This window comes from Saimiri boliviensis, chromosome X (genome assembly GCF_048565385.1).
Source record: "Saimiri boliviensis isolate mSaiBol1 chromosome X, mSaiBol1.pri, whole genome shotgun sequence".
In the NCBI taxonomy this organism is placed as follows: domain Eukaryota; kingdom Metazoa; phylum Chordata; class Mammalia; order Primates; family Cebidae; genus Saimiri; species Saimiri boliviensis.
In genome coordinates, this window is record NC_133470.1 from 122,141,525 (window position 1) to 122,167,342 (window position 25,818).

The 25,818-nt window shown below is 39.7% G+C and overlaps 1 protein-coding gene across 1 annotated transcript in view; it reads left to right on the forward strand.

The window, feature by feature from the left end:
- The first annotated feature begins 953 nt into the window (after positions 1-953).
- The window catches only part of LHFPL1 (LHFPL tetraspan subfamily member 1), a 46,994-nt gene continuing 22,129 nt past the window's right edge, over positions 954-25,818 (forward strand). The window contains exons 1-3 of the mRNA XM_003935839.4: positions 954-1,054; positions 9,579-10,217; positions 20,143-20,241. Of these exons, the coding sequence (XP_003935888.3) occupies positions 9,767-10,217; positions 20,143-20,241 (550 nt within the window). The 5' untranslated portion in view covers positions 954-1,054; positions 9,579-9,766. The remainder of the gene's footprint in view (positions 1,055-9,578; positions 10,218-20,142; positions 20,242-25,818) is intronic.

Below are 25,818 nucleotides of genomic sequence, written 5' to 3' on the forward strand. Positions count from 1 at the left end.
ATGATAGAAAATAGGCCTAATCATCTTTGTTGCATTCTGGTGAGGGAACTGGGCCATCAGAGAAGCATAGATACTTTGGATTAGCCCAGTATGCTCTGTTAAGTTAACCATTCTTCCTTCTAACTCATTTGGATTTGTTCAGCAAAGTTCCCTGTTCACAGGAAATCTAGGAGGGGAAAAGAGACAGGCATGCAAGTAATAATAATAATAATACAAGGTAGAACATAAGAAGTTTCCCCAAATAGGAAGTGCCAGGGACATTCACAGGTGGGATATCTGGCATCAGGTTGGAGTAAAACATCAGGCAAAGCTCCATTCATCTCCAGACCACTCAGCTCTTTTTCCAAGCAGAGGAGCGGTTATTAGTTCACTGGGATAAATTAGACACGGACTTTTGATTGTACTATTACTATAAAAACATGTTAGTTATTCTTTCAATGTATGATTTTAACAAATTCTTAAATGTAAGCTCATTATATCTTGAAGCCAAAGATTGCTCTGCTGGAGCATCTTCCCCATTAGGCGATGGAAATCAGTTTGGGGAGAAAAGGTTGTTCTGCCTTACCCTAATGAGGCACATATTATCTCAGTCACTTCCAGCTGGCTCTGCTACCTACCATGGTGGAGATTATTTAGGGCTTTGGAGGAAAATTAAGAGAATGTGTGTTCCTCAGCAGGCTTTTGGGCAGCAAGTGAGGAAGTTAGATATGCAGTTCAAGAGTGGGCATGTCTGCTTGTGTGTGTACACACACACACATACACACAGAGCTGAGTTGTCTGCTGTGAGGTTGGAGGTGGGGGGACTCTGCCCGCTAAGCTACTTTCTATTTTAAGTGCCTGTATATCTCTGGCTGGGTTTGAAGCCTCCAGCGTGTTTGGAGTTAATTCCCATTAGGTTGGACTCCGCCCCTCTCTCCCAAAGGTAAAGCAAGGTTTTCAGGCATCTCTGCAAAGGGCAGCTAGGATTCCCATCCCTGTCTAACAAGCTGTGAGGAGAAGTTGTTTCTGAGATCTGAGCCTGAGAAGAGAGTCAGTCAGCCTTCGTGGTCAAAAGGTAAATATGCAACTTGGGTCAAATGTAATTCAAACAGCTGGATAAGAAACGGCTTTGCTCTCCCCTTGCTCAGCGCCCCCACCCCCCAGCCGGCGTCTCTCCTTCCTTTCTCAAGCTTCCTGTCCTTTCATCTCAAAGCTCGGAGAAGCCCTTTTCTACCCAAGGGCAGCCTGGTGCTTTTTATTTCTTCGTAGTCCGTTGTTTGCACAGACTGCTAAGATGAATCAGGGCTGGATTCCTATTTCATATTGACAAGATTTGAGGACCTAAGGGTTAAGTGCTAGCTGGTTTCCCCAGGGGAGTTGGTAACCTGAGGACAGGAAGTGCCTGCTTCTGAGATTGGAGAGAGGGATTTTGTTCTGACCTGTCTATACAAGTAAAAATGGATCCAGTTTGCTAATGTGGTAGGTTGATATCCTAGGCTTGCCTAAATCTAAGGGGGTTATGCGGCTGAAATGGGGTAATTAATTTAAACTGAAATGCAAACATTGAGGCCTGTCAGCCTGGAAATAAAAGAATGCATCTATTTGGTAAATATTTATGAGTTCCTACTATGTGCCAAAGCATGATGATTTCCAGAAGAACCTGAAATACTTAAACTATAAATCCATTCTGGCAAAGAACACTCAGCCAACTGGTTTCATTTTGTGGTGGGGACCTGAAAACAGAATGAAATGAAGCCTAGGGGTGAGGAAAAACCACCAATGGAGCGGTTGTGGGGAGAGAAAGGGGAGAGGAGAGATGTTCTAACTCTTAGGTGGTTTCAAGTCTTTTCCATTACTTATGAGAGAATAGGGTCTTTTCTGGTAGAAAGGGAGAGAATTGATACCTTCTCTGGTGTTAGGTATAGTGCAGATGTTGTTTCACTTGAATTTTATGCTTCATCATTTCCATTTTATAAATGAAACTGAAACTCAGAGGTTTTAAGTGATCTTTTTTATGTGCATGTAGCCTGTAAGGGGTAGACCTCAGAACTCTTTCTCTGATCTGATGCCAAAATCATGACTCTCCCACTAAAACAGTATTCCTCAATCATTAATTCCAATTAGAATTAATTGAGGATTTTTAAAAATATGAATTTCCACAAATTTGCATTCTGTGAATCTAGGAGGAGGTGACATAGTCTGCATTTTGAACAAGCATTGAAAGTGATTCTGTTGAGAAACCTTCTTAATATACCATGCTGCCTCTCAACTTCTCTGAAGTGATTGGAAAAGCAATCAGCCCATCTTTTTCCCAGATAGGCCTGATTCACTCAATGGAGGTCAGCTGTGGTGACATTGTATTCCCAGCTTACACGATGAGGTAGAGAGACTAATGGGCAACGATAGCAGGGCTGGGGTTATACCTAAGGGTGTAGGGGGGTTAGTCTCAGCTAGTCCATTGTCAATAGGGCTTAACAGCATCTTGCCAGCGATCTTCAGAGGGGTCGTTTCTAACCAGCTGAGAGTGTGAGAGAAAACTCCTAGACAACCAGCGGATCACTGAAGATGATGGCACCTGTCTAGCCAGAGTAAGAACTGAGACGAAGATCTCTCGTTGGCACCCCACTTTTAAAATTTACTTATATATTTAAAATTTATCTATATTTTCAAATATATTTATTTAGAGTTGATCATTTATAAGTTATCAATTGCTCAATTAGTCCTTTCCACATCGTCTCTGGCTTCCTGCCTTTGAATGCCTTACCTGCTTGTGAGTATTCCCACTAAGGATGGAGAGATGGAAGTAAACACATAAACTTACCCAATGCAGTTTTCCTAGTCTTTCTACCCCAGACTAAAAGAGGAGGGAAGTATGAAGGCCCAGAAGGAGGTCCAGCAAAAATGAAATCTAAGGAATTTGAAAGAAAATAATTAAATCTAAAGAGAGATCTTCTTAGAGTCACCAAGATACAAATAGAAAATAAAGCACTTTGAGAGAGTACATCATGAGATGATTTCAGGCACAGGAGAACTCAGAGTACCTCTCATCATGGAGATAGCCAGAGAAGAAACCCCTCAGGGAGATAGGCAGCAGAAAATGAGGAGAGAAATGTTGGAGGAGTAGCAGTATTTTTTTGGAGCTTTATCTGAAGCAGAAAGATCTAGCATGGTCAGGCTGCTTATATACCCAACTTGATACAAGGAGTCACATCGGTCCATCACATTTCTCTGGAGCAGGACCCTATTTACCCACTGGAAACATATGCCTACATATCTCGTTCATTTCCTCGGGAAGTCTCAACACTGAGTAAGATGTATTTGTAACGGGATTGGCAGGAAGACAATGCATACTGTCTGGGGGCGTGAGGAAAAAAGGCCTGTTCACATTCCTTTGCCAACACCAGTGCCAAGAAAGCTGCTCTTCACAGACCAGTCCTAAACCAGCAATCTTGCACACATGTTTCCCTCAGCAGCTGTTAAGTCACTGACTCCCTTTCTTACCACTTCGCGTTCTAGCCTTTAATTTGCTTTCTGTTTTGCCTGGACCCTCTTGCCCTTGGAAAGGCAGTGCTTTCTGTAACTCAGAAGTTTAACAAAAAGCTCACCTGGGAATAAAAGGATTTGTCCTTTTTTTTGTGGGTACTAGGGTGGAGGTGACAGAGGAAGGAGTAGGTTTGTTTCTCTCTACCAAGAGAAATACAAAAGCAACATTTCACTTTCATTGATGCTTCATTGTAAGTGCCCAACATGAATAGATATACAAGGGAGTGAAAAAAATTGAAAACAAATGATTAAAGGCTTGGCAATTGGATACCACAGGGAGAGGGAGAATGCTCATTATGGGGAAAAACGCTAAAGGTCTCCTGCTAGTAATCTGAGTTGATGAAGGGCTCTCATCTGGAAGATGGTGTCTAGCTGTTCTCCATTCCCTCTGACGAACCAACAAAAGGATCTGGCCTTAGGTTGCAACAAGAAAAGTTTATAAAGGCATATAACAAATGATTTATCGACAGCGAGAGTTGTTAAGCTGCTAAGATATATTATAGATTCCCCTTTCTTGGAGTTCTTTGAAAGTAGTGAGATAACCATTTGCCATGCATGGTTTAGGTGGGTTTCTTGACTTCTACCCACAAGGCTGTGCTAAAATGGCTAGCATATCTCTAAAGATCAGACATGAAGCTTTAGTAAGGATAGCAAATTCAGAACAGAACTCATGCTTTTATCCTATTTATTACAGCTTTCTGGCCACATTCACTGCATCTTATACAACCAGTCTTAGAAACAGGCTTGCGGCCCATCTAGCAGATAAAACAAAGCTGAGAAATGAGGGATAATGTGACACCAAAAGAGAGAGGTTCAACTCCAGTCCTATCAATGCCTGGTAACTGGACCACTCAGCAGGAGCATCAAGTTGAGTTCTTGGTTACTGAAATCCAGTGTGACTGTTTGGCTGGATATTCCAGGTCAGGGAAACAAAGCTGTTACATACATGAAGTATACAACAGGAATTAAGATAGAATAAAATATAGCATTGTTTGTGATTTCTATGTATTTAAATTGACTTAGCCAGTTTCTGGGAATCAACTTGGATTGCCTTGGAGGGTTATCATGAAGGAGACTACTTCATTGCAGGTGGCACAATTAAAAGCATTTTCTAGAATACACTTTGCTGTCCAGCACATGTGAACATAAAGCAGTGTGTGTGAACAGACTCCATGTGCCCTGCAGCTTTTCTATTCCAGCCACAAGAGAAGTTGGGCTGAGACTCATATTGTGTTCAGAACTACTAAGCAATTGGATCTCTGAGATCTCTTCCTTGACTGAATTCAAGTCAAGTTTATGATTTAGAAAGGTTTGCATTTAAAGTGTATAAGCTTCATATCTCCAAGGTTTAATTCCATGATCACTTTTAACTTTATATTGTTTGAGTCCTGAGAAGAGAATATTAGAAAATTATCTGTGGCAGTGATTCTTAACCCACTGTCCATGGGTTGTGCTAGCTCATGACATCTCTAGTCCTACATATATTTGAAAATAGGTTGACCACTTCATCCAAGGTTGTCTAGGACTTTCCTGGTTTTATCACTGAAAATTCCACATCGCAGGAAACCCCTGAGTCCCAGGAAAACAGGCATGGTTGGTTACCCTAGTTCTAAATGAAATAAGGACTATGAATGTTTCCTAAAGTTGAAATTACTTCATCTAAATTCTGAAGAACAATGAGTTTTTCTAAAGCTAAACACATTTAATTTAAATTGAATTTTGAGAATTTGCCTTCCTATGTCTTGGCTTCAAAATGTTACTTTTAAACTGAAATCATATTGACAGTAGTTGATAGTATTGTAGTTTATCAGCTTCATTTGTCACAGGTGAGGACAACCATATTATTACAACCCCTCCTCTCATTTCTACTGTAGTCTTGGTACTGCACACTGACATGGTGTGTTCCTCTGCCTTAAGTTCTCTGCCCCTCCTACTGGTTGTCATACTGGGACTTTTTTAAAAAAATTATTTTTCCCATAAGTTATTAGGGTACAGGTGTTATTTGGTTACCTGAGCAAGTTCTTTAGTGGTGATTTGTGAGATTTTGGTGCATCCATCACCTAAGCAGTATACACTGCATCATGTTTGTAATATTTTATCCCTTGCCCCCTTCCCACTCTCCCCCCCAAGCCCCCAAAGGCAATCATATTATGCTCATGCCTTTGCATCCTCAGAGCTTAGCTCCCACATATCAAGGAGATGTTTGGTTTTCCATTCCTGAGTTGCATCACTTAGAGTAATAGTCTCCAATCTCATCCAGGTCACTGCAAATGCTGTTATTCCTTTTTATGGCTGCATAGTATTCTATCATATATATACACACATATATGTAATACATATGTATTAGGTATACATATGTATATGTATTACATGTGTGTATATATATGATGGAATGTATACATATGTATTATGTATATATGTATATGTATTACATATATGTGTGTATATATATATATCATAATTTCTTTTATTTTATTTTTTATTGCATTTTAGGTTTTTGGGTACATTTGAAGAACATTCAAGATAGTTGCATAGGTACAAACATGGCAGTGTGATTTGCTGCCTTCCTCCACTTCACCTATATCTGGCATTTCTCCCCATGCTATCTCTCCCCAAAATTTCTTTATCTATTCATTGAATGATGGACATTTGGGTTGGTTCCACAATTTTGCAATTGTGAATTGTGCTACTATAAACATTTGTGTGCAAGTATAATTTTTGAATAATGACTTATTTTCTTCTAGGTAGATACTCAGTAGTGGGATTGCTGAATCAAACGGTGATTCTACTTTTAGTTCTTTAAGGAATCTCCACACTGTTTTCTATAGTGGCTGTGTTAGTGTACATTCCCACTATTAGTGTAGAACTGTTCCCTGTTGACTGCATCCACACCAACATTTACTGTTTTTTCATTTTTTGATTATGGCCATTCCTGCAGGAGTTAGGTGATTTTACATTGTGGTTTTGATTTGCATTCCCTGATCATTAGTGATGTTGAGCATTTTTTCATATGTTTGTTGGCCATTTGTATATCTTCTTTGATAATTGTCTGTTCTTGTCCTTAGCCCACGTTTTGATGGGATTGTTTGCTTTTTCCTTAATGATTTGTTTTAGTTTGTTGTAGATTCTGGATATTAGTCCTTTGTCAGATATATAGATTGTGAAGATTTCCTCTCACTCTGTGAGTTGTCTGCTTACTCTGCTGACTGTTCCTTTTGCCATGCAAAAGCTCTTTAGTTTAATTAGGTCCCAGCTACTTATCTTTGTTTTTATTGGCATTTACTTTTGGGTTCTTTGTCATGAAATCCTTGCCTAAGCCAATGTCTAGAAGGGGTTTTTCAATGTTATCTTCTAGAATTTTTATAGCTTCAGGTCTTGGGTTTAAGTCCTTAATCCATCTTGAGTTGATGTTTGTATAAGGTGAGAGATGAGGTTCCAGTTTCATTCTCCTACATGTGGCTAGCCAATTAACCTAGCACCATTTGTTGAAAAGGGTGTCCCTTCCCCACTTTATATTTTTGTTTGCTTTGTTAAAGATCAGTTTGTTGTAAGTGTTTGGGTTTATTTCTGGTTCTCTATTCTGTTCCATTGGTTTATATGCCTATTTTTATAACGGTATCATGCTGTTTTGGTGACTATGGCCTTATAGTATAGTTTGGAATCAGGTAGTATGATGCCTCTAGATTTTTTCTTTTTGCTTCATACTGGGACTTTTGGTCTCCAGGTGATGACATCCATGAGGGACATTCAGTTAGTTTTGACTTCAAGTGCTGAGATGGAAACAAATCATGTTCTTGTTCTGATGGTTTATGCACTCTGTCTAAAGAAATGGGGTTTCCTTCTATCTTCCCTGGAATTCTTTCCTGATTCTTCAACATTTTTTGAAATTCTCTATGGGAAATTGTGGAAGCTTTTAAATGTAATACTTTTGGGTAATACTTTAGGGGGAGGCTGCAGGTAAAAGGGAAGTGAGAAATTATGGCTTTGCCATTGAATCACTGTGTATCCTTGGGTAAATCACATGTCTTTCTGAAACCCAATTTGCTCATTTTTAAATATGGGATAATACCTTTGTTGCTAACCTATGAAGATCATTGGGCAAAGCACATAAAATAACGGATTTAGAAGGGATTGTGATGACATAGGTAATAAATGTTTGTCAGCTTGTTTCCTCTCCTCCTCTGGCCTGGGCTTCTTCATCAGGAAATGAGTCTGTAACGGAGGGCTACTTGCACTTTTTGTAATCTTGCAAACTCTAATATAACAAGCAGAGGCATTACCTCATTGCAGCCAACCATACCTGCTGTCTAACAGCAATTACTCAAAACTAGTTCCACTTCTCCCCCTGTTGCCTTTCAATCCCTCATCACATCTTTCTCTCATTCCCCCCATCCTCAGCCACAAAGCCTAATTCCCAGGGGCCAAGCTCAGGGCACTTTCTTCCCAAGCCCTAACATTCCAGAGTAAGCACCTGCAATTTACGATCTCTGCTCCCTTGTTGCACAAAATACATATGTATCAAGAGGGGAATTGTGGTGGAGTAAAAAATGAGCATTATATTAAGAATCAAATAACTGGGCTCTGATCTGGCCAGTGTATCTCACTAGCCCTTCACCCTTGAGTAAATCACTTCCTCTCCATATTCCCCATCTGTAAAGTGATGGAGAGGGAGTAGTTTAGCATTGTGTGGTAGAAAAGTACTGGCCTAGGCATCTGCAGATCAGGTTTCTGGTTCTGATATTGCTGCTTGCTAGCTTACTTTGTGACTTGAAGAAAGTCACTTCCTCCTTTACTGGGCCAAATTCTCCCATATGTAAAACCAGAAGGTTGGATTAAATGATGCATTAAGTTCTCTACCCATCTGGAAATTGCATAATTCTATGCAATGGGTTTCATTAAACAAGCTTGAATTTGACTGCCTGCTCTATGTCAGACACTGTTTGACGATGGTTGCGAAAGGGCTCATGGATGAGACCCTGAGACCTTCGTACCTCTGCTGCTTGTTCCTGTCAGTGTCTAAAGTTGGCAATGTGGTGATGACCCCATATAGTCAGTTCCTGCACTTCCCCTGCTTTGGGTCCCCCAGCCTCCTTCCCTGTCCTTTACATGACCATGTATAAGTTTAAGCAATGGTGATGAATCACGGAGAAATTTCTGAAACACATTCCACCATCTGCTTGCTGGAGACATTCACAGTGCTGTCATCAAGATGCAGTGTGGTCTCTAGCCGCCCCAATAGAGAAACAGGCCAGAAAGCAATGGCAGATTAATGGAGTTGGGAGGGAAGTGGTTGATTTTTGACAGAGGGGTCTGTGAAAACCATTTGTGAGCTGACCTGAGAAACTGGATCTGGAAAGACTCTCAGCATCTTGATTACAAGATTACTTGCTCCAAAAGGGACCTTGAAAGGTCCTTATAGCTATATGTTCCTGCTGCAAGGTAGGGAGTGCCTGATCCTGATCTATTTCAGAATTTTGAGAAGCTTTTTGAATTATAACCAGCAAAGGACAAGGAAGCTTTTCTTAATAGCCAGTCCAGAGTTAACCTCTACTGGTTGGAAAGTTGCCTCCCATTTTGATTGTGGGAAAAGTGACTGATCAGTGCTCTCTCAATGACAGGTATAGGGTATGGGACTAGACACTCCTTATTTTATTCTATCCATTTTAACCTGGCTGATGTATCCCAGTTGAAAAGCCTACACCAGCACACTGCTGGACATTTTACTAAAGTCAAATGGGACCATTCTGTAGCTCCATGGCAAGCTCTCTTTCCCTCTTATCACTTATAGTAGGGGAAGGTCCTGTTAAGTTGTATTCCTTCTCCTTCACTCACTGAAAACAACTTTGTTCCTGATCCTCTTCAGATATTGCCTCTTTCCAAGCTACCAGGCCAGCAAGTCCATTCAGCTGGAAGCTGGGACAGCAGCCTTGTTTTCATTTAGACTCTTTTTCTGCCACTTGTTCCACTATGTATGTCAAGAGTTAAAAGCTGTCTGATCAGTGTATTTGAGTTGGCAAAACAGACCCTAATTCAGTTATCTGGTTCCTCCACTGCAGACTGAAGACCATAGAACTCTAAATGAGGCAGAAGGAAGGGAAGGTGGGAAAAGTACTGAAAAGCAAAATCCCACAGGGATCCAAATGGTCCTCGAGAGAATAATCTTACCCAGAAGCAAGGACCAAGTGGCACATAACTGAGCCCCAGGACTGGCCAACCAGATGAAAAATAGGCCAGTGGAGCCTACATGGTAACTTACTGCATTTGGTGCTGTGACGCAACTCATCTCCACATCCCTGCAGAGAAACTTGAGACCATGAGGAGCAGCCTGACCATGGTGGGAACCCTCTGGGCTTTCCTGTCCCTTGTTACTGCTGTGGCCAGTTCTACCAGTTACTTCCTACCTTACTGGCTCTTTGGATCCCAGCTTGGGAAGCCAGTGTCATTCAGCACATTCCGGAGGTGCAACTACCCTGTGAGGGGAGAGGGACACAGTCTGATCATGGTGGAAGAATGTGGGCGTTATGCCAGCTTCAATGCCATCCCAAGCCTAGCCTGGCAGATGTGCACGGTGGTGACAGGTGCTGGCTGTGCTCTGCTGCTCCTGGTGGCACTGGCTGCCGTCCTGGGTTGCTGCATGGAGGAGCTCATCTCCAGAATGATGGGACGTTGCATGGGAGCAGCGCAGTTCGTTGGAGGTAAGACTATGCTTCTGGATTTGGGTACGTTGGGTAGCTTTGGGGCAGGGAGGAGTGGGGAGCACAGCCCTGTGGGGAAATCCATTCTCACCCCCTTCACTTTGTCCAACTCTAAGGCTATGAATGAGGTCTCCTTTAAAATACTTAGTCTAGGACTTCATAAAGTGCAATCAATATCAGTTTTGTTCATAGCAAATTTGGCTAGTAGGCAGAGTTGATATCTGTTGTTTACCCTCTATTTTTGTCACCTTCATCTGCCTGTAGGTTACCCATTTAAAAACATTATCTATTAATATGTCTGCCTTCCACAGGGAGCAACATATACTCTAGTATTACTGCTCCAATATAAACTTATTCTCTAGGAGCTCTGCTCCCTGGTAGTTATCTCAGAGAACAGTGATCTGATAAACACATACGCACAGTTGCAAATATCTAAGACTTCTCACCAAAGAAATACACCTCTAATGGTGAAATGCTAGGTACCAAACTGTATATGACTGCTTATTTGGACCACACATGAGGCTAGCTCTCTCTGGCAGCTATTAGCAGTCTACCCAGATTTCTTGTGACCTTGACCCACCTTACTTGTCTTTTCCCTCATTCAGGCTCCCCCTAATTTTAGTGCAGGGAACCTGAAATGCTGGCAGTGTGGATTGACTAGAAAAGATCAAAATGCAAAAATGACAGACGTCAGGAAGACAATGGGAGCTGTATAATTTGAACTGTCTGAGAAGAAAAAACAAATTTAGAAAGACAGGAAAGTGTATATATGAATATTTGAGTATTTTGCAAAACCTAGATTGGGCACTGGGAAAAAGTGCTGGTAGAATCTACTGCTGAAGTTTGTCGTTGTTACAGAGTTTTAGAATATTATCCAATTCATTATCATTATTTTCTCCATTAGCATGACAGTATGGGTCACTAGAGCCAGAAAACTTGGATTTCCCTTCTATTTTCTTCACCAAGTTGCTCTGTGACTATAGTGAGCAAATGACACGACCTTTCTACACTTCACTTCCTTTGAATTTGTCCTCTGGTGATATAGCCCAGATCTGATTTTTCTTTCTTCTGTCCAATGATTGCATTCAGGTGGCCTTGGAATGAGATGGCAGTGATGAGCTAAGACAGTGGTTCTTAATGGGGACTGCTTTTGCACGCCCCTCCCCCTGTAAGACATTTGGTAATGTCTGGAGACATTTTAAATTATCACAACTTGTGGAGGGTTCTACTGACATCCAGTGGGTGAAGGTGAGGGATGCTGATGAGCGTCTACAATGCACAAGATGAGGACAGCACTCCCCCTGCAACAACAAAGAAGTATCCAGCCAAAATGTCAATAGTTCCAAGTTTGAGAAACCCTGGGCTAGGCTACCATGGTTTCCTGGCGTGATTATGAAAAGCATCAGATTCTTTTTGTTGTACCAATTAAGGTGATGCTTTCTTGTTTCCTCTTTTCTCAGACAAGCTATAAAAGTTTTAAATCTGAATTAGCATTCTAGCTTCCTTCATTTCTGATTTTTCCCAGCCTTTAGCCACCAATGGCTTTTTAGCCACATTGGAATGTACAATTAGGTTAGTTTCTTCTCTTGGAAAACCGTAATGCTAAACCAGTTGCTAAGGCTGATCTAAGCCAATTATCTTAGCTTGCTTTGGAAGCTCCACGGGTATTATAAATAGGTCTTAGGCTTACCTTTCACTTTTTATTTTTAAAAATGCTATAATTAACTCAGCACTGCTATGAACACATTATTTCAGGAAGTGACACTTGGCTGGTAGGGCAGAAGGGTCATCCTTGCAATTCATATTTATAGCCCTGGAGCCCAGTTCTATGCCTGGCACAAAGCAGATGTTCAGTAACTGTAGAAAGAATGAATGCATGAGTAAGGCAATATCTAGCATATGTTGGGATAAACTGAGTATGTGAGGGCTGGGATAGTTCACATCCTTTCCTCTTTTTCCAGGCTTCTATGCAGGGCTGTTAGCACCCTGAACTCTTTTCTCTTCTGACAAAAGAGTGACAGTTTAGTCTCACTTGCATTTCTAAAAGTTTCCAGCAGAGTGAGGAGGAGCTAACTGGCAGGAATCAGAAAACCTAGCAACAGCTTTCATCAGATTCCACACATTAAAGTGACTCCCATACCCCCAGCTTGCTTCCCCTTTTGGGCTTGACTTAGACTTTCACAAAGCATTCATAGTTCTCCATATGATGCATTTCAGTTGATTTCACTTAGTAGATACAGAAACTCAAAGGAAATTTTTGATAGGGGATGTGGGAAGGTAGTAGAGATTTGGATATTCACAGGTTGGGGGGACAGAACTTTGAGTGGTAGGTGTCATATAAAGGAAATAAAAACATGAACATCATTTTAGTCTCACATGATTCTGCCATTCTAAATCCACATGAGCTTTGCACGTAGGAACACAGTCACAGTATTCACATCTAGAGGTGGGTCTTTAAAGCTCAAGAAGAAAATGCCATTTGGCAGTGGTCCTAGAAAGGTTCAAGACCCAGGGTGTGCTACCAGGTTTATCCCTGGGTAGGGGATTGATATTGGATCAGATCACTAGCCCTCCACAGCTTCCCCATCTGTAACATCAGCCAATTAAGAGCCATTCTTGCCTCCTTTCTAGAAACTAGTGGCCGTCAAGGTTATATCAGATGTTAAAGAATGGTGAGGGTTGCTTGGATGTATTAAATAGAAGCCCCTTGGCATATGACCGTTACCGAAGGATCTTTAGAGATTTTTGGCCTGACCCTCTGAGACAGGCTTTGCCAGTGGAAGGAAACTAAGGCTGGGTGGCATTTTGGGCCCCACAGATAAAAGATACAAGATAAAGAGTTTGGAGGATTAAGCTCAAACTTGTTCAGTTGAGGGGAATTGATTTTGTTGCTTCAGGCCTGGCTACTTCTCAGCAGCTAGTGCATTAACTGAAATACACAGAGGGAGGAGTCAATTTGTTTCAGGTCTGGTTTCTGTCTGCCAGACCCCAAACCACTGAAGAGATGGAGTATCCATTAAGAACTACCCCCTCCCCCTGCCTGACTCTTGTTCCCCAGTTTGGCGGCTGCCCACAGAGATGAGTGGTGGGAAGTGGGAGAGACAGGAAGAAATAAAGAGCTGCTGGCCTGACTCATACTCAGCAAGGTGACCTGATGGGGCCCATGGGGCCCATTTGCTCCACCTGTAGCTGATCCAGCTGGACAAGCCTAGGGTCCAGAGAGCCTTCCACTGGGACCTTCATGCACTGTTCCAACCAATGAAGGAAACACCTGGCCAGGAGATTATTTCAACCCTGGGGATGCTGAGATTTCTAACCAGCTGCATAGCCATTATTCACATTCCCCTGTGTATACATATGTAGATGCTTATGAGATCCTCTATCTTCAGTGAGAGCTAAACAAAGAACAAATAGGTGAGTAGAAAATGTAAGTAACTTCTTGGAAGGAAAACAATGTAAGATCTTGGATCAGGTTACTCGTGGGAGGCCAAGAATCTTTCTGGACCAAGGAATATATCAAAATCACCTTGGGTGCTTAAAAAATGTGAGCTTTTCAACTCTGTAGTCTCATTTCCCATTCTGATATACACAACAACAGGTGTAAGCCTGCACATTTAGCCAAATCTCCCCAGTTACTTTGATGTGTATGTGTGTTCCCTTTCCCCAGCCCAAGGGAGGATCACCACCCTGGACATTTTTGTTGTTGTTGTTAAGAGAACAGCATTCAACACACCAGTGTTTTTTTCCATGTAAGGTCCTAATATTACATGCTTCACACTGAATAAAAGTTGCCATTGGAGACATATCACTGAGAACTTGATTTCAGGAAGGGTGCCATGTTTCTAAAATTTGTTGTCTTCTCCGGAAACCATTTATTTATTGGAAAGTCATTCAAAGTTTCACAAGACATCATTTTATTTATCCTTACCATGCTGAGCAAGGATTACAAAAGTGATTTTCTGTTTTGGAAGTGGTATTCAAGGAAGTTAACCCACTAGCAAAGACTGATGTAGCGAATTAGAGCAGAGCTGAGAATATGGTCCAGGGCTCCTGACTCTCAGTCCTGTGCTTTATACACTAATGCTCTTGATTTTTTTTCTTTTCTCTGTTGGAAAAGAAATGCTATCACAGTGTTTTTCAGAGTGGTCCATGAATCACTTGGATTAAGCATTACCTGGAGTTCTCGTTATTACAGATTCCTTGGTGCTACAGACTGTACCAAGGCTTGCTAAAGTGCATATTATACAACCTCTCCGGCTCATATATTTTCGAAAACATATCATGAAATGTTTCAGATGTACTCACTATTCTACGTTAGAATATTAGTAATATAGCTGAAGACTCTTTCATGCCCTGATCACATTCCCTTGTCCCCACTGAAAGGGCAACGGCTGTCTGAGAGTTGTTGTTTATCATTCACTATCATGATTCCAGTATATCCTAAAATTTGAGAAACTCTGCTCAGCCTTGTTTATTGTGTTGCTTCTTTCTGTAATTCCTTTTTCTTCTATCCCTGCTATAAATATCTAGCTATCACTCAAAGGCCAGGTCCAATGCCGCCTTTATGTGAAGGCTTCCCTGATCTACTTTTGACATCTTTGGCAGCTGTGAGCTATCCTCTAACTCTGAGAGGAATATGGGGTAAAATAAATGGGGGAGGTTAAGTGGAGGAACTTCCTAGGAAGGGAAAGCTGAGATATAGTTGAAAGTCAGGCTTGTAAATTTTCCACTGGGTTATGTTTGAGTCAACGTTGCTATAATAACAAATTAACCCATACCAAGCTTCTTCTCAGGGCAACAAATCCAAGATACCTAATAATTATGTTTGGAAAGGAGGATTGGCAGCTATGCAAAGATAAGGAAAGTGAGAACGAGAACAGGAAGTTTAACAAAATGGCTGCCTACTCAACAGTTGCACTTGTAAATAGTGGAGAGGTGTGCAAAGGAGGTTGGTAATACTCAAATGGGAGGCTATCCCTGCCAGAAGACAAAGATTAGGCATCTACCTATTTGTGAATGTATACTTGGGAGAAGATTATATAGCAGCTGGGATTGGGTAAATAGTAATGCTGGGAACAGGGGAAAGTAGAGGGCAGCTGTGGTGTGTCTGGAGGGAGGGTTCCAAGTTCTGTCTCAGATTTTGCACCTGAGGGTTTGTACTGGTGTCATGATATATGACAAAGTTGCTATAATAAATTAACTGTACTGGTATATGACACCAGTACAAACCCTCAGGTGCAAAAGCTGAATAAAGTGTCCAGTTCCAGCCCTCTGCTCGGTCAGATCAGTAAATTCAAACCATGGCAATCATGTTGGGGAGAACATTTAGTATGTTTTGTGACAGGGAATTCTTAGGGAGGGGAGGAGTTGAGGAAGGGAAACAAGATGGCAGCACTATTGGACATCTGCCCATGTGTAGTAGGGGAGTAAACACAGTAACACACTGTAAAGGCTTTTTTTTCCTTCTTAGAGGCACATGAAACAAGGAAAGTTCCCAGCTAAGCATATGCAGTTGAAACAGACTTCTCCAAGGGACATATGTGGTTGGAGGGGAAGTCAAACTGGGAGTTAGCAGTGACACAGAAGAGAAGTGAAAGCCATGGCTGCAGTTCATATGCGGCAAGGCTGTGATTTAAGCAAGTTTTCTCTGCCACCAGAATGTCTGCTCTTAACATTTTTAGTGGCATTATTCTTTAGTATTGGTACCAGGACAAGGTATATCCACATCACAGGGCACTTTTAAAATGCATATTCCTGGGCTGCAGTTACTGAATCAAATACCTGGGGCTGAAGTCCAAGAACCTACATTTTTAATGAACCTCTATTCCAGAAGGTGGCAGGGACTGACACTTGTAAATGACTTCCCTATTGCTACTTGAAGCACATCTTCACAACCCCAAATTATTGAGAACTGCTAGGGACAAATATAGTTAAGAATGAATTACCTATGAATCCATTTTTATTTTTAATGTGTTCCCAGGGACATCTTTCTCCAGCTATGATAAAATGTAATGAAATCAGCTGTCAGAAGCCAAATATCTTCATGAAGTATGTTTACAACCTAATGTGCTCACCTGGCAAAAAGGCAGGATAGAGGGTTGGGGAAGATGGCAGGGGCGGGAGGGCAAGTTGGATAGAGCATGGAGCTACATGCACTAAAGCTGAACACATGCTTTGCAGAGATTCCTGGTCTTTCAGCAGGTACCTCTGCAAAATTGCAAGATAACTCCAACCAGGCAGCTTTTGAATCAAGCCCTGTTCAGGTTTTGACTTTTTAGCTGTTAGGAAGAAATTAGCATGGAGAATACAGGTAGAAACTGGGAGAGAAGCCATGGGGGGAGGCAACTGTATAAGAATAATAAATCTTTGTTGAGCACTTTCTGTGTATGAGACCCTTTATGTATATTAATCTCATTAAATCTTGGAACAGCTCCATAAAATACAGTCAGCCCTCCATATCTGTAGGTTCTGCATCCACAGATTCAACCAACCATGGCTGAAATATATTTTTAAAAATCCAACAAATATACGGCAACTATTTACATAACATTTACGTTGTATTAGGTATTATAAATAATCTAGAGATGATTTAAAATATACAAGAAGATGTTCTAGGTTATATGCAAGCACTACATCATTTCTTATAAGGGATTTGAACATTTGCTGATTTTGGTATCTGCAGGGATCTTGGAACCAATACCCTGTGAATATCAAAAGACAAGTGTATTATTATTATTCCCATTTTATAGGTGAGGTGAATGAGGCACAGAGAAATTAAGTAACTTGCTTAAATTTGCACAGCCTCCACGTGGCAGACCTGGAATTCGAATTGAGGTCTGGTTCTGCAGTCTGACCACAGAACCCGTTGTTTTAAGCCACGATGTTGTGCTGTCACTCTCAGTTTAATGCCTAGAAAATTCCTAGTGCCTGCTAAAGATATTGTTGCCAAAAGGTAATCATCTTGGACACATGTCTCTAGAAGGGCAGATCCTCTAAGGGTTGATGATCTCTTTGATCAGTGAAAACAGGTATTGCTAGTTACTAGCTGTGTGACCTTGGGTAAATCATTTTCCCTTTCTGCGTCTCAACATTCACATCAGTAACAAGGAGAGATTAAGGTAGGTTATCTCCAAAAGGCTTTTTCTTTCTAAGTTTTTTTTTTTTTTTTTTTTTTTTTTCTGACTCTATCAAGTGTCTGGGGTGATTTTCCAACCCTGACATGGAAGTCTCTTCGGAATGTGAGCAAAGGAAGCTATCTGTTATATAGGCTGTGCATACTCTGAAATAGATGCATTTATTGAATACTTATTATTTGCCATGTGCCAAGGATACATAATTGAAGATAAGTATGTCTGCTGCCTTCAAGGAATACACACTCTAGTGAGGGAAGCAGATGATAAACTTTTGTAAAGAATATATATTACAGACTATTTTAGTCACCGGAGTAAGCACTGGGTGCTATGGGAACAGAAAGGAGGAGCATGTAACTTAGCCTGGGGGCTGGGGATAGCGAGGGAAGTCTTCCTGGAGAAGGAAATCCTTGACCTGAGTTCCTCAACATGGTAAGATCTGAGAAGCAGGGGTCTGAAGAAGATGGAAGGTTCCCTCTACTGTGCCAAGAAAGGCACTTGGCCAGCTCTAGTTTCTGCTTGAGAAGGCAGAGTTTGTGCCAGTCCCAGGGATCTGAATGTGAAGGTTAGAAAATAGAGCTGGTGTTCTTTTATAAACTTGTGTTCTTTTCTTCCTAGTCTGTGTGGGAAAACTCAATCTTTATTAAATTTTTCCTCAAAGGGTATATAGTGGCAGCAGGAAGAGGCTTAGGTTTCATTTCTACTTTTGTCCTTAATCCAATGTGCATACTCTGGGTGACCTCTTCATATCCTAGGATTTCAGTTTATCTGTGGAAAAACAGGGGGTGGTGTTGTATTGCCATTGGATGAATTCCAGGGCCCATAAAGGTCTTTCAGTAACCAGTTTCACTTCCTGTGATACCAGGAGACAGATAAGAATGCTTTCTAATTTTGAGCATTCCACTGAAGAGAATTTCTAACCTTAATTGGTCATCATTTTAGTTTCTAAAACCAGACTCACTGGCAGTAAATTCTCCCTATTTTCTTATTTAAATCCTTCTTGCTATTCTTCTAAGGACCTTCTCCTCTCCTGTGGCCTCAATAAGTACTGAGAAAAGCTGGTTGCCATGGGGCGGCCAAGCTTGGAGGTCTTCCAAAAGGATTCATCTGACGGCAACATGAGTTTCTTAGAGTATATATGGACTCTTCTTCAGTGAGGAAAAAGAAGTGAAGATGAAACTGGCAGTCCGTAAAGCAGCTTGCTTTTCACTGTCCAGTTGAGTCCCAGAGCTCTGGAACTGATAAATATGCTATTCATTCACTATTGATCAAGCAGCTGCTTAGTGACGGTTCTGAGCTATATGTTACTTTCTGCATCCAGATTCATGGCAGGTGTCCCTTCCATGACCATTAGTGTGGCACCTAAGTATGGCATGCTTGTAAGTAAGCTCTTTTGGTTACAAGTAGCAGAAATTCACTTGAGTTCCCTCAGTTAAAGGGGAATTTATTATAAGGAAAGTAGAATTGGAAAGCCATCAGGACGTCCTGGCTTCTCTTTGTTCTAGCTGTTTCATTGACAGTATGGAGTTTTTCTCATGGCATGTCTGCTTCATGCCACTATTCTCCTCTATTCTCTCCTTCTACCAGAGAGTTTGCTCAGCTTATCCAGAATTGATATCTACTCTTAACTTTGAATTGAACTTGGCTTTAGCTTGACACAGACTTGATTCTACATTCTGGTGTTGTAGGGGGTATTTTCAACTTCTGCATTATCTGTTAACTAGCTCAGCATCTTTATGATCATTTTCCCTCCGTTTTGAAACAGAGCAGTCAAGCGCAGTACTAAGAAGGGGAAAAGTAGAACAAGAAGTTCAATCTGTAACTGACAGTGAACAATCTATTGAGATAACTCACTACCTTCAGACCAGTCACCTTTATGTTTCTCAATTAAAAATTCTAGAAACAAGAATCTAGTCTAGCTTATCTCTTCATGCCAGGCTACAATGTCACCCATCACCGGCCAGCCAATGAATTTGTTTTGGTTGTGAGATGTTAGTACTTGTGTCCAGAGGCAGGGTAAGAGCCACAGGTTATTAAATGTGAAAACCTATGCAGCAAGAAAAAGTTGCGAGCGACTTAGTTGCCCTTAGAAGGCAGTGTTGGCAAGCAGACCCAGATTTGTATCTCTGCTTGGAAGAATAAGATTATCACTAAGGTACAACAGAATTTCCCCGTAATGCCTAAATGACCCAAACAAAAGGGGCTTAATCCTTTTATTTAGGGTAAGGGGTCATGGTGCAAAGTATATTGAAACCAAAGAAGGGAGGAATGCTTGGTATAAAGCTGGAATAATTTGTCGGGAGAGGAATGTGGTTCCCCGCTCTTTGGTCCAGCAGCTGACTTCAAGTTACAGAAATCGTTACATATTTTCAGGTAGTAGGGATCTACCTGATGTTTCGAAACAGCTAGATTTTGGGAAAGAGAGGTAATGTTTACATTGTTATTCTCTGTAAACCAGACCAGGCAAAAGAGGTTGGGAAAGCCAGCCTAGGCTTGTAAGTCATTGACAAAAGTATTTTGGCTGTAAAAAGTACATTGGCCTGTCTCATTTTTCAGCTTTTTAAAGTTTATGAGTTGTCCCCTCTGCTACCTATTACACCCCACTCCCTGTGGCATAACCAAAAAAGAAAAAAAAGAAAAATCATGTTGAGTTGGTACTTTCAGAAATTTAGGGTAAAAGGGGAAGTGTAAGCTCAGTTGAGGAGACAGAATTTGAGCTGAGCTAATCCAAAGGGAATGTCGGGGTGACAGAAGATGTTACATTTTTTCTACCTGTGTATGTGCTTTCTTTCTAGGGCTGCTGATAAGCTCAGGCTGTGCCTTATACCCTTTAGGATGGAATAGCCCGGAGATAATGCAAACATGTGGGAATGTCTCCAATCAATTTCAGTTAGGTAAGGTGGCCTGGGCAGATGGCAATGATTGTTCATGGGAAATCTGTTTTCCAAAGTGCTTTGTCACTTGGAGGGGACTCTGCTAGTGGTACTTGTCTGAATCTCTCTTACTGTGTTAGCTTATGGGAAGTGGCGGCTTAACTCACAAGAGTTGGATATAAATTTCTCTTCTTTAACTATCTCTCCATACCATTTATGCACTTTTGCCCATAGACCTTTGACCAGTTTAAGGAAACCCTATCTTCAGAGGGATTTAAAATGCTTGGAGACTAATGATCTGCCATCTTCTGAATAAATCCTAGTTCCTATTAGTGTTTCCTTCTAGGCACCATTTTCCAAATGTAAATCAGTAGTATCTCTTGTCAGTCTTCACTGAACATATAACATGAAGTTATTTAGTTTACCTGAAGCATGAGGAAACTAGATAAATATTCAAAATTGTTTCTAACAGCAAGAGCTGTTAAATATTAGAGTAGATGACAGAAGTAGCCCAGAACCATTCTCTGGTTGCCAATTCTCATCGAGAATGGCTCAGTTTCACTACTGTGAGTTAATAATAGATTAGACTCTAATTGGAAGATTTCAAAAATATTCCCCCACCCTATCATGATGAAAGAGAGTAGGAGAGGGAATGTCTAGATTTCTTTGGGTATTCTCCATTTTACAAAAGGATTTGGGAACAACAAGGCCGTCCAACCACATATAGCTTGTACTCTAATACTTCCCTTTCTCTCTGTTGCCTCAGATTATTTTTTGAGTCTTGCTTGACTTATTTTTGAGAAAGTTGTTACCTGTGAAAACGTAACATGAGGGATGATGTAACAAGTGTGGATGCTCAGATGTTCAGCATTCTTCACTCAGGGCAAGGTTGACTGGTAAATTTAATATTTCTGCCATAGATAAAGAAATGAGTAAATACTTGACGTAGTTGCTGAAGAAAGGGAAGCAAGCCACTAGTCCTGCTAGCTGGGGTAAAAGCTAAAGATTGAGCACATTTTCCTACTTGGTTGTGGGACTGATTCTACTTTTTGAAAAGGACGGTTTTGTTGATATATAATTCACATACCATAAAATGTACCTTGTTAATGTGTATAATTAGTGGGTTTTAGTGTAGTCACAATGTTGTATAACTATCACTACTATCCAATTCCAGAACTTTTTTGGGGGGAGGGATGGATGGGATGGAGCCTCCTTCTATCACCCAGGCTGGAGTGCAGTGGTGTGATCTCAGGTCACCACAACCTCTACCTCTCAAGTTCAAGCAATTCTCCTGACTTTGCCTCCTGAGTAGTTGGGACTACAGGCCTGTGCCACCAAGCCCAACTAATTGTATTTTTAGTAGAGACAGGGTGTGTGTGGGGGGGTTTCCACCATGGCTCAAACTGCTGACCTCAGGTGATCCGCCCAACTTTGTCTCCCAAAGTACCGAGATTACAGGCACGAGCTACTGCACCTGGGCATCTTTTGCTTATTTTTAACTGGGTTATTTGTTATTGGTGTTGTCATTGTTGTTGAGCTGTAAGAGTATTTTATGTATTATTGTAAGCCCCTTTTCAGATATACAATTTTTAAATATTTTGTCACATTCCATAGGTTGTCTTTTCACTTTCTTGATGACATTCTTTGAAGTACAAAAGTAATTTTGATGGAATCTAATTTATCTATTTTTTTCTTTTTTTTATGCATATGTTTTAGGTGTCATATCTAAGAATACATTGATAAGTCCAAAGTCACAAAGATTTACCACTAGGTTTTTCTCTAAGAGTTTTATAATTTTAGCTCTTATCGTTGGGTCTTTGTTCTGTTTTGAGTTAATTTTGAAAGTGGTATGAGGTATAAGTATATATTCATTCTTTTGCATGTGAATATCCAGTTGTTATAGCACCATTTCTTTAAAAGCCTATTATTTTCCCTCATTAAATGGTCTTGGTAGCCTTGTTGAAAATCAATTGTCCATAAATGTAAGGGTTTATATCTAGATTCTTCATTCTATTCCATTGATATATATGTGTATTCCTATGCCAGTATGACAGTATCTTAATTATCATGGCTTTGTAGTAAGTTCTGAACTCAGAAATATGAGGCTTCCTTCTCTTTTAATACTGTTTTGACTATTCTGATTATTTTGCATTTCCATGTAAATTTTAGATTTATCTTGCCAGTTTCTACACAAAAGCAAGCTGATTCTTTGATAGGAATTTTGTTGAATCTGTAGATTAGTTTGGGGAATATTGCTACCTTAATAATATGAAGTTTTCCAATCCATTCATATGAGACGACTTTTCATTTAATTAGGTAACTTTCAGTTTCTTTGAATGATGTTTTGTCATTTTCAGTGTAGAACATTTTCACTTATTTAGCTAATTTTATTCATAAGGATTTTAATCTTTTTAAATAAATAAAGCAAGCCTATTAACACAGAACTGTTTTATACTTTTATTTTATTTTAAGATTCCTTATTTTTATTATACAGAAATACAGATGGTCCCTCAACCTACTATGGTTTGACTTATGAATTTTCAACTTTGCAAAAGTTGAAAAACTGATATACATTTAGTAGAAACTGTACTTCAAAAACCCATACCCTACAGCATACTGTGTTGCCAGACAGTTTTGCTGAACTGTAACCCTATAAGTGTTCTGAGTACCTTTAGGGTAGGCTGGGTGAAGCTATTCCATTCAGTAAGTTAGGCATATTAAATGCATTTTTGACTTACAATATTTTCAAGTTATGATGAGTTTTTTGGGATGTAACCCCACTGTAAATTGAGAAGTATATGTATAAATGATTTTTGCATGTTGGCCTTGTATTCTGCAACCTTGCTAAACTCCTTTATTAATTCTAATAATTTTTAAGTGTATTCCTTAAAATTTTCTATATACAACATCATGTTATCTGAGAATAAAGACAGTTTTACTTCTTCCTTTCCAAGCTAGATGTCTTTTGCTTGTTTGCCTTGCATAATTGCCCTTGTAAGAACTTCCAGGACAATGTTGAATAGAACTTGTGAGAATAGAGATTCTTATCACTGATGTTAGTGGTAAAATATCCAGGTTTTTTTTTTTAATCATTAAGCATTGATGTTAGCTATGTTTTGTTCATAGATGGATGAACTTTATTAGATTGAAGAAGTTCGCTTCTATTACTAGGTTGCTGATTGTGTTCATAATGATAGGGTGTTGGATTTAATCAAATGCTCTTTCTTCATTTACTGAGATGATCATGTAATTTTTGTCTTTTATCTTTTCAGTATGGTATATTACATTGATTGACTTTCACATGTTAAACCAACCTCAAATTTCTTGGATAAATCACAGTTGGTCATGGTGTATAGTGCATTCTGTATGTTGCTGGATTTAGTTTTCTACCATTTTGCTAGGGGTTTTGGTATGTATATTTATTAGGAATATTAACCTGTGTATTTCTTTTCTTGTGATGTATTTATTGACTTTTGGTATTAAGGCAATATTGGCTTTACGGAATGAGTTATGATTCTACTTTGATTAAGGTAAAATAGCAAAGTAAAAAGTTGGATATGTGATTTGCATGGAGTTTACCAACCTTGTTTTCTGCCCTAATCAACACTTAAGGACTTAGTTCATAAATGGGTAGCTCTGGGCTGGGTACAGTGGCTCATGCTTGTAATCCCAGCACTTTTGGATGCTGAGATGGGTGGATCACTTCAGCCCAGGAGTTCCAGACCAGCCTAGGAAACATGGTAAAAGCTTCGCTTTACAAAATATAAAAATAATGAGCTGGACATGATGTTATGCACCTGTAGTCCCAGCTACTTGGGAAGGGAGATACGCAGCCAAAAAAAAAAAAAAAAAAAAAAAAAAAAGACATGGTCCCTACCAAGGAACAAACTTTTCACGCTGATATGGTTCAGAGAGATGAAGAAGATAGGGAGGAGAATAGAGGAAGACATTATCAACCGTTAGAGTAAGTAAAAAGGATTTATCATTCTGATACTCTGATAGGCTTTTGCAGCTTCCAGTATGAACAGATCACACTCATGTCTTCAACCCATCTTTTTCTAGGTTTTCATTCAAGTTATCCTAAACAATCCACACTACTTTTTAGTCCTAATATGAATGATCAAAAATATAACTTATATTAAGGCACTGATCTTGATGCCTGCATTGGATTAAATATAGCCACAAATTTCTTGATACTGTTCCCATAGAGAAGCTGAGTCTATCTCCAATTACTATTTCCCAAATCTTCACTGGTCTGTAGCTGCTTTAAGTTAATCTAATTAAATCTAATTAGATTTTCTTAAGTATAATACTCTAATTAGATTCATTATAGAAGATAAATAGAGTATGACAGAAGTGACATGAAGCTTATTCAAGGCCTATGCTCTAAATAACTTGCAGTTTTCATCTTGGTTTCTTGGAGCTCTGAGTCATCATATAAGTTTGACTATCCTGGAGAGACCACATGGTAATTCCAAGAGATACTTAAAGACCGAAAAGTTCAGCTAGTACAGCTATTCCTACCAAGGCACTAGGCGTGCGAGCGAAGTTGTTCTGAACCCTTCATACTGGTTAACTGAGTATCACTGAATGACACCAGTTAATGTCATTTGAAGTAGAAGAATTGTCCACCTGAGCTCTGAACAAATTGTGATCCACAGAACCATGAGATCTAATGTATTTTTTTTAAGCTTCTGTGCTCTTAAGTAGTTTGTCATACAGCAATGGATAACCAGAAAAATGCCAAATCAAAAGTATATTTCAGATCATTATTTTTAATAAAAATAATTCATGTAAGTGACAAAATAAAACAATACATATATAAAGGTTTTAAACTTAAAATAAGTTTTTGTTTTTGTTTTTCTGGCCTCAATCTCATTCCCCAGAGTGAACATTAAGTTCCTTTTATATTCTTCAGAGTTTTTAATAAATATAAAATATTTTTTTCTAATTGAGATTATGTTATATAATTCTCGAACTAGCTATCTAGCTACACTGTTCTGCACCATGGGTTTTGTACTTATTCATATCTCTTGAAAAGCTATCAATGTTTATAGATCTTCCTTCAACATTTTAGGTGTGCCATATTTTTCTGTTGTAGGGATACCATAATAACATTCTCTGTGAGGGCACAAATTTTTGCCTGTGTTGTTTACTGCTGTCTCTCCAGTGCTTGCTTAAACAGTTCCAAATAGTACTGAATATTTGTTGAATGATTGAATCATATAATTATTAATCACTTCTTTATGCACATTTAGGTTGGTTCCAGTTTTTGGCTTTTCCAAAACATATTTCAGAGAATAACTTTATGTATATGTCTTAGCATACTAGTTTATCTGTAGGACAAACTCCTAGGACTGGAATGATTGGGTTAATGGTTACTTTAAATTTTCAGAAGTCATTGATGAATTAAATGCACCCTAAAGAGACTGTACTAAATTATTCTCCAAACCGTAGTATGAGTTTGCCTGATAGCCCATAGAATTCTCGGTTTTGGGGATAGTCAGCATTCTAATTTTTTCTACTTTGGCATCTTCTTTTAAGATGCATTTTAATAATTATGAAAAGGATTAAATAGCATGTCATTTTTATTGCTGA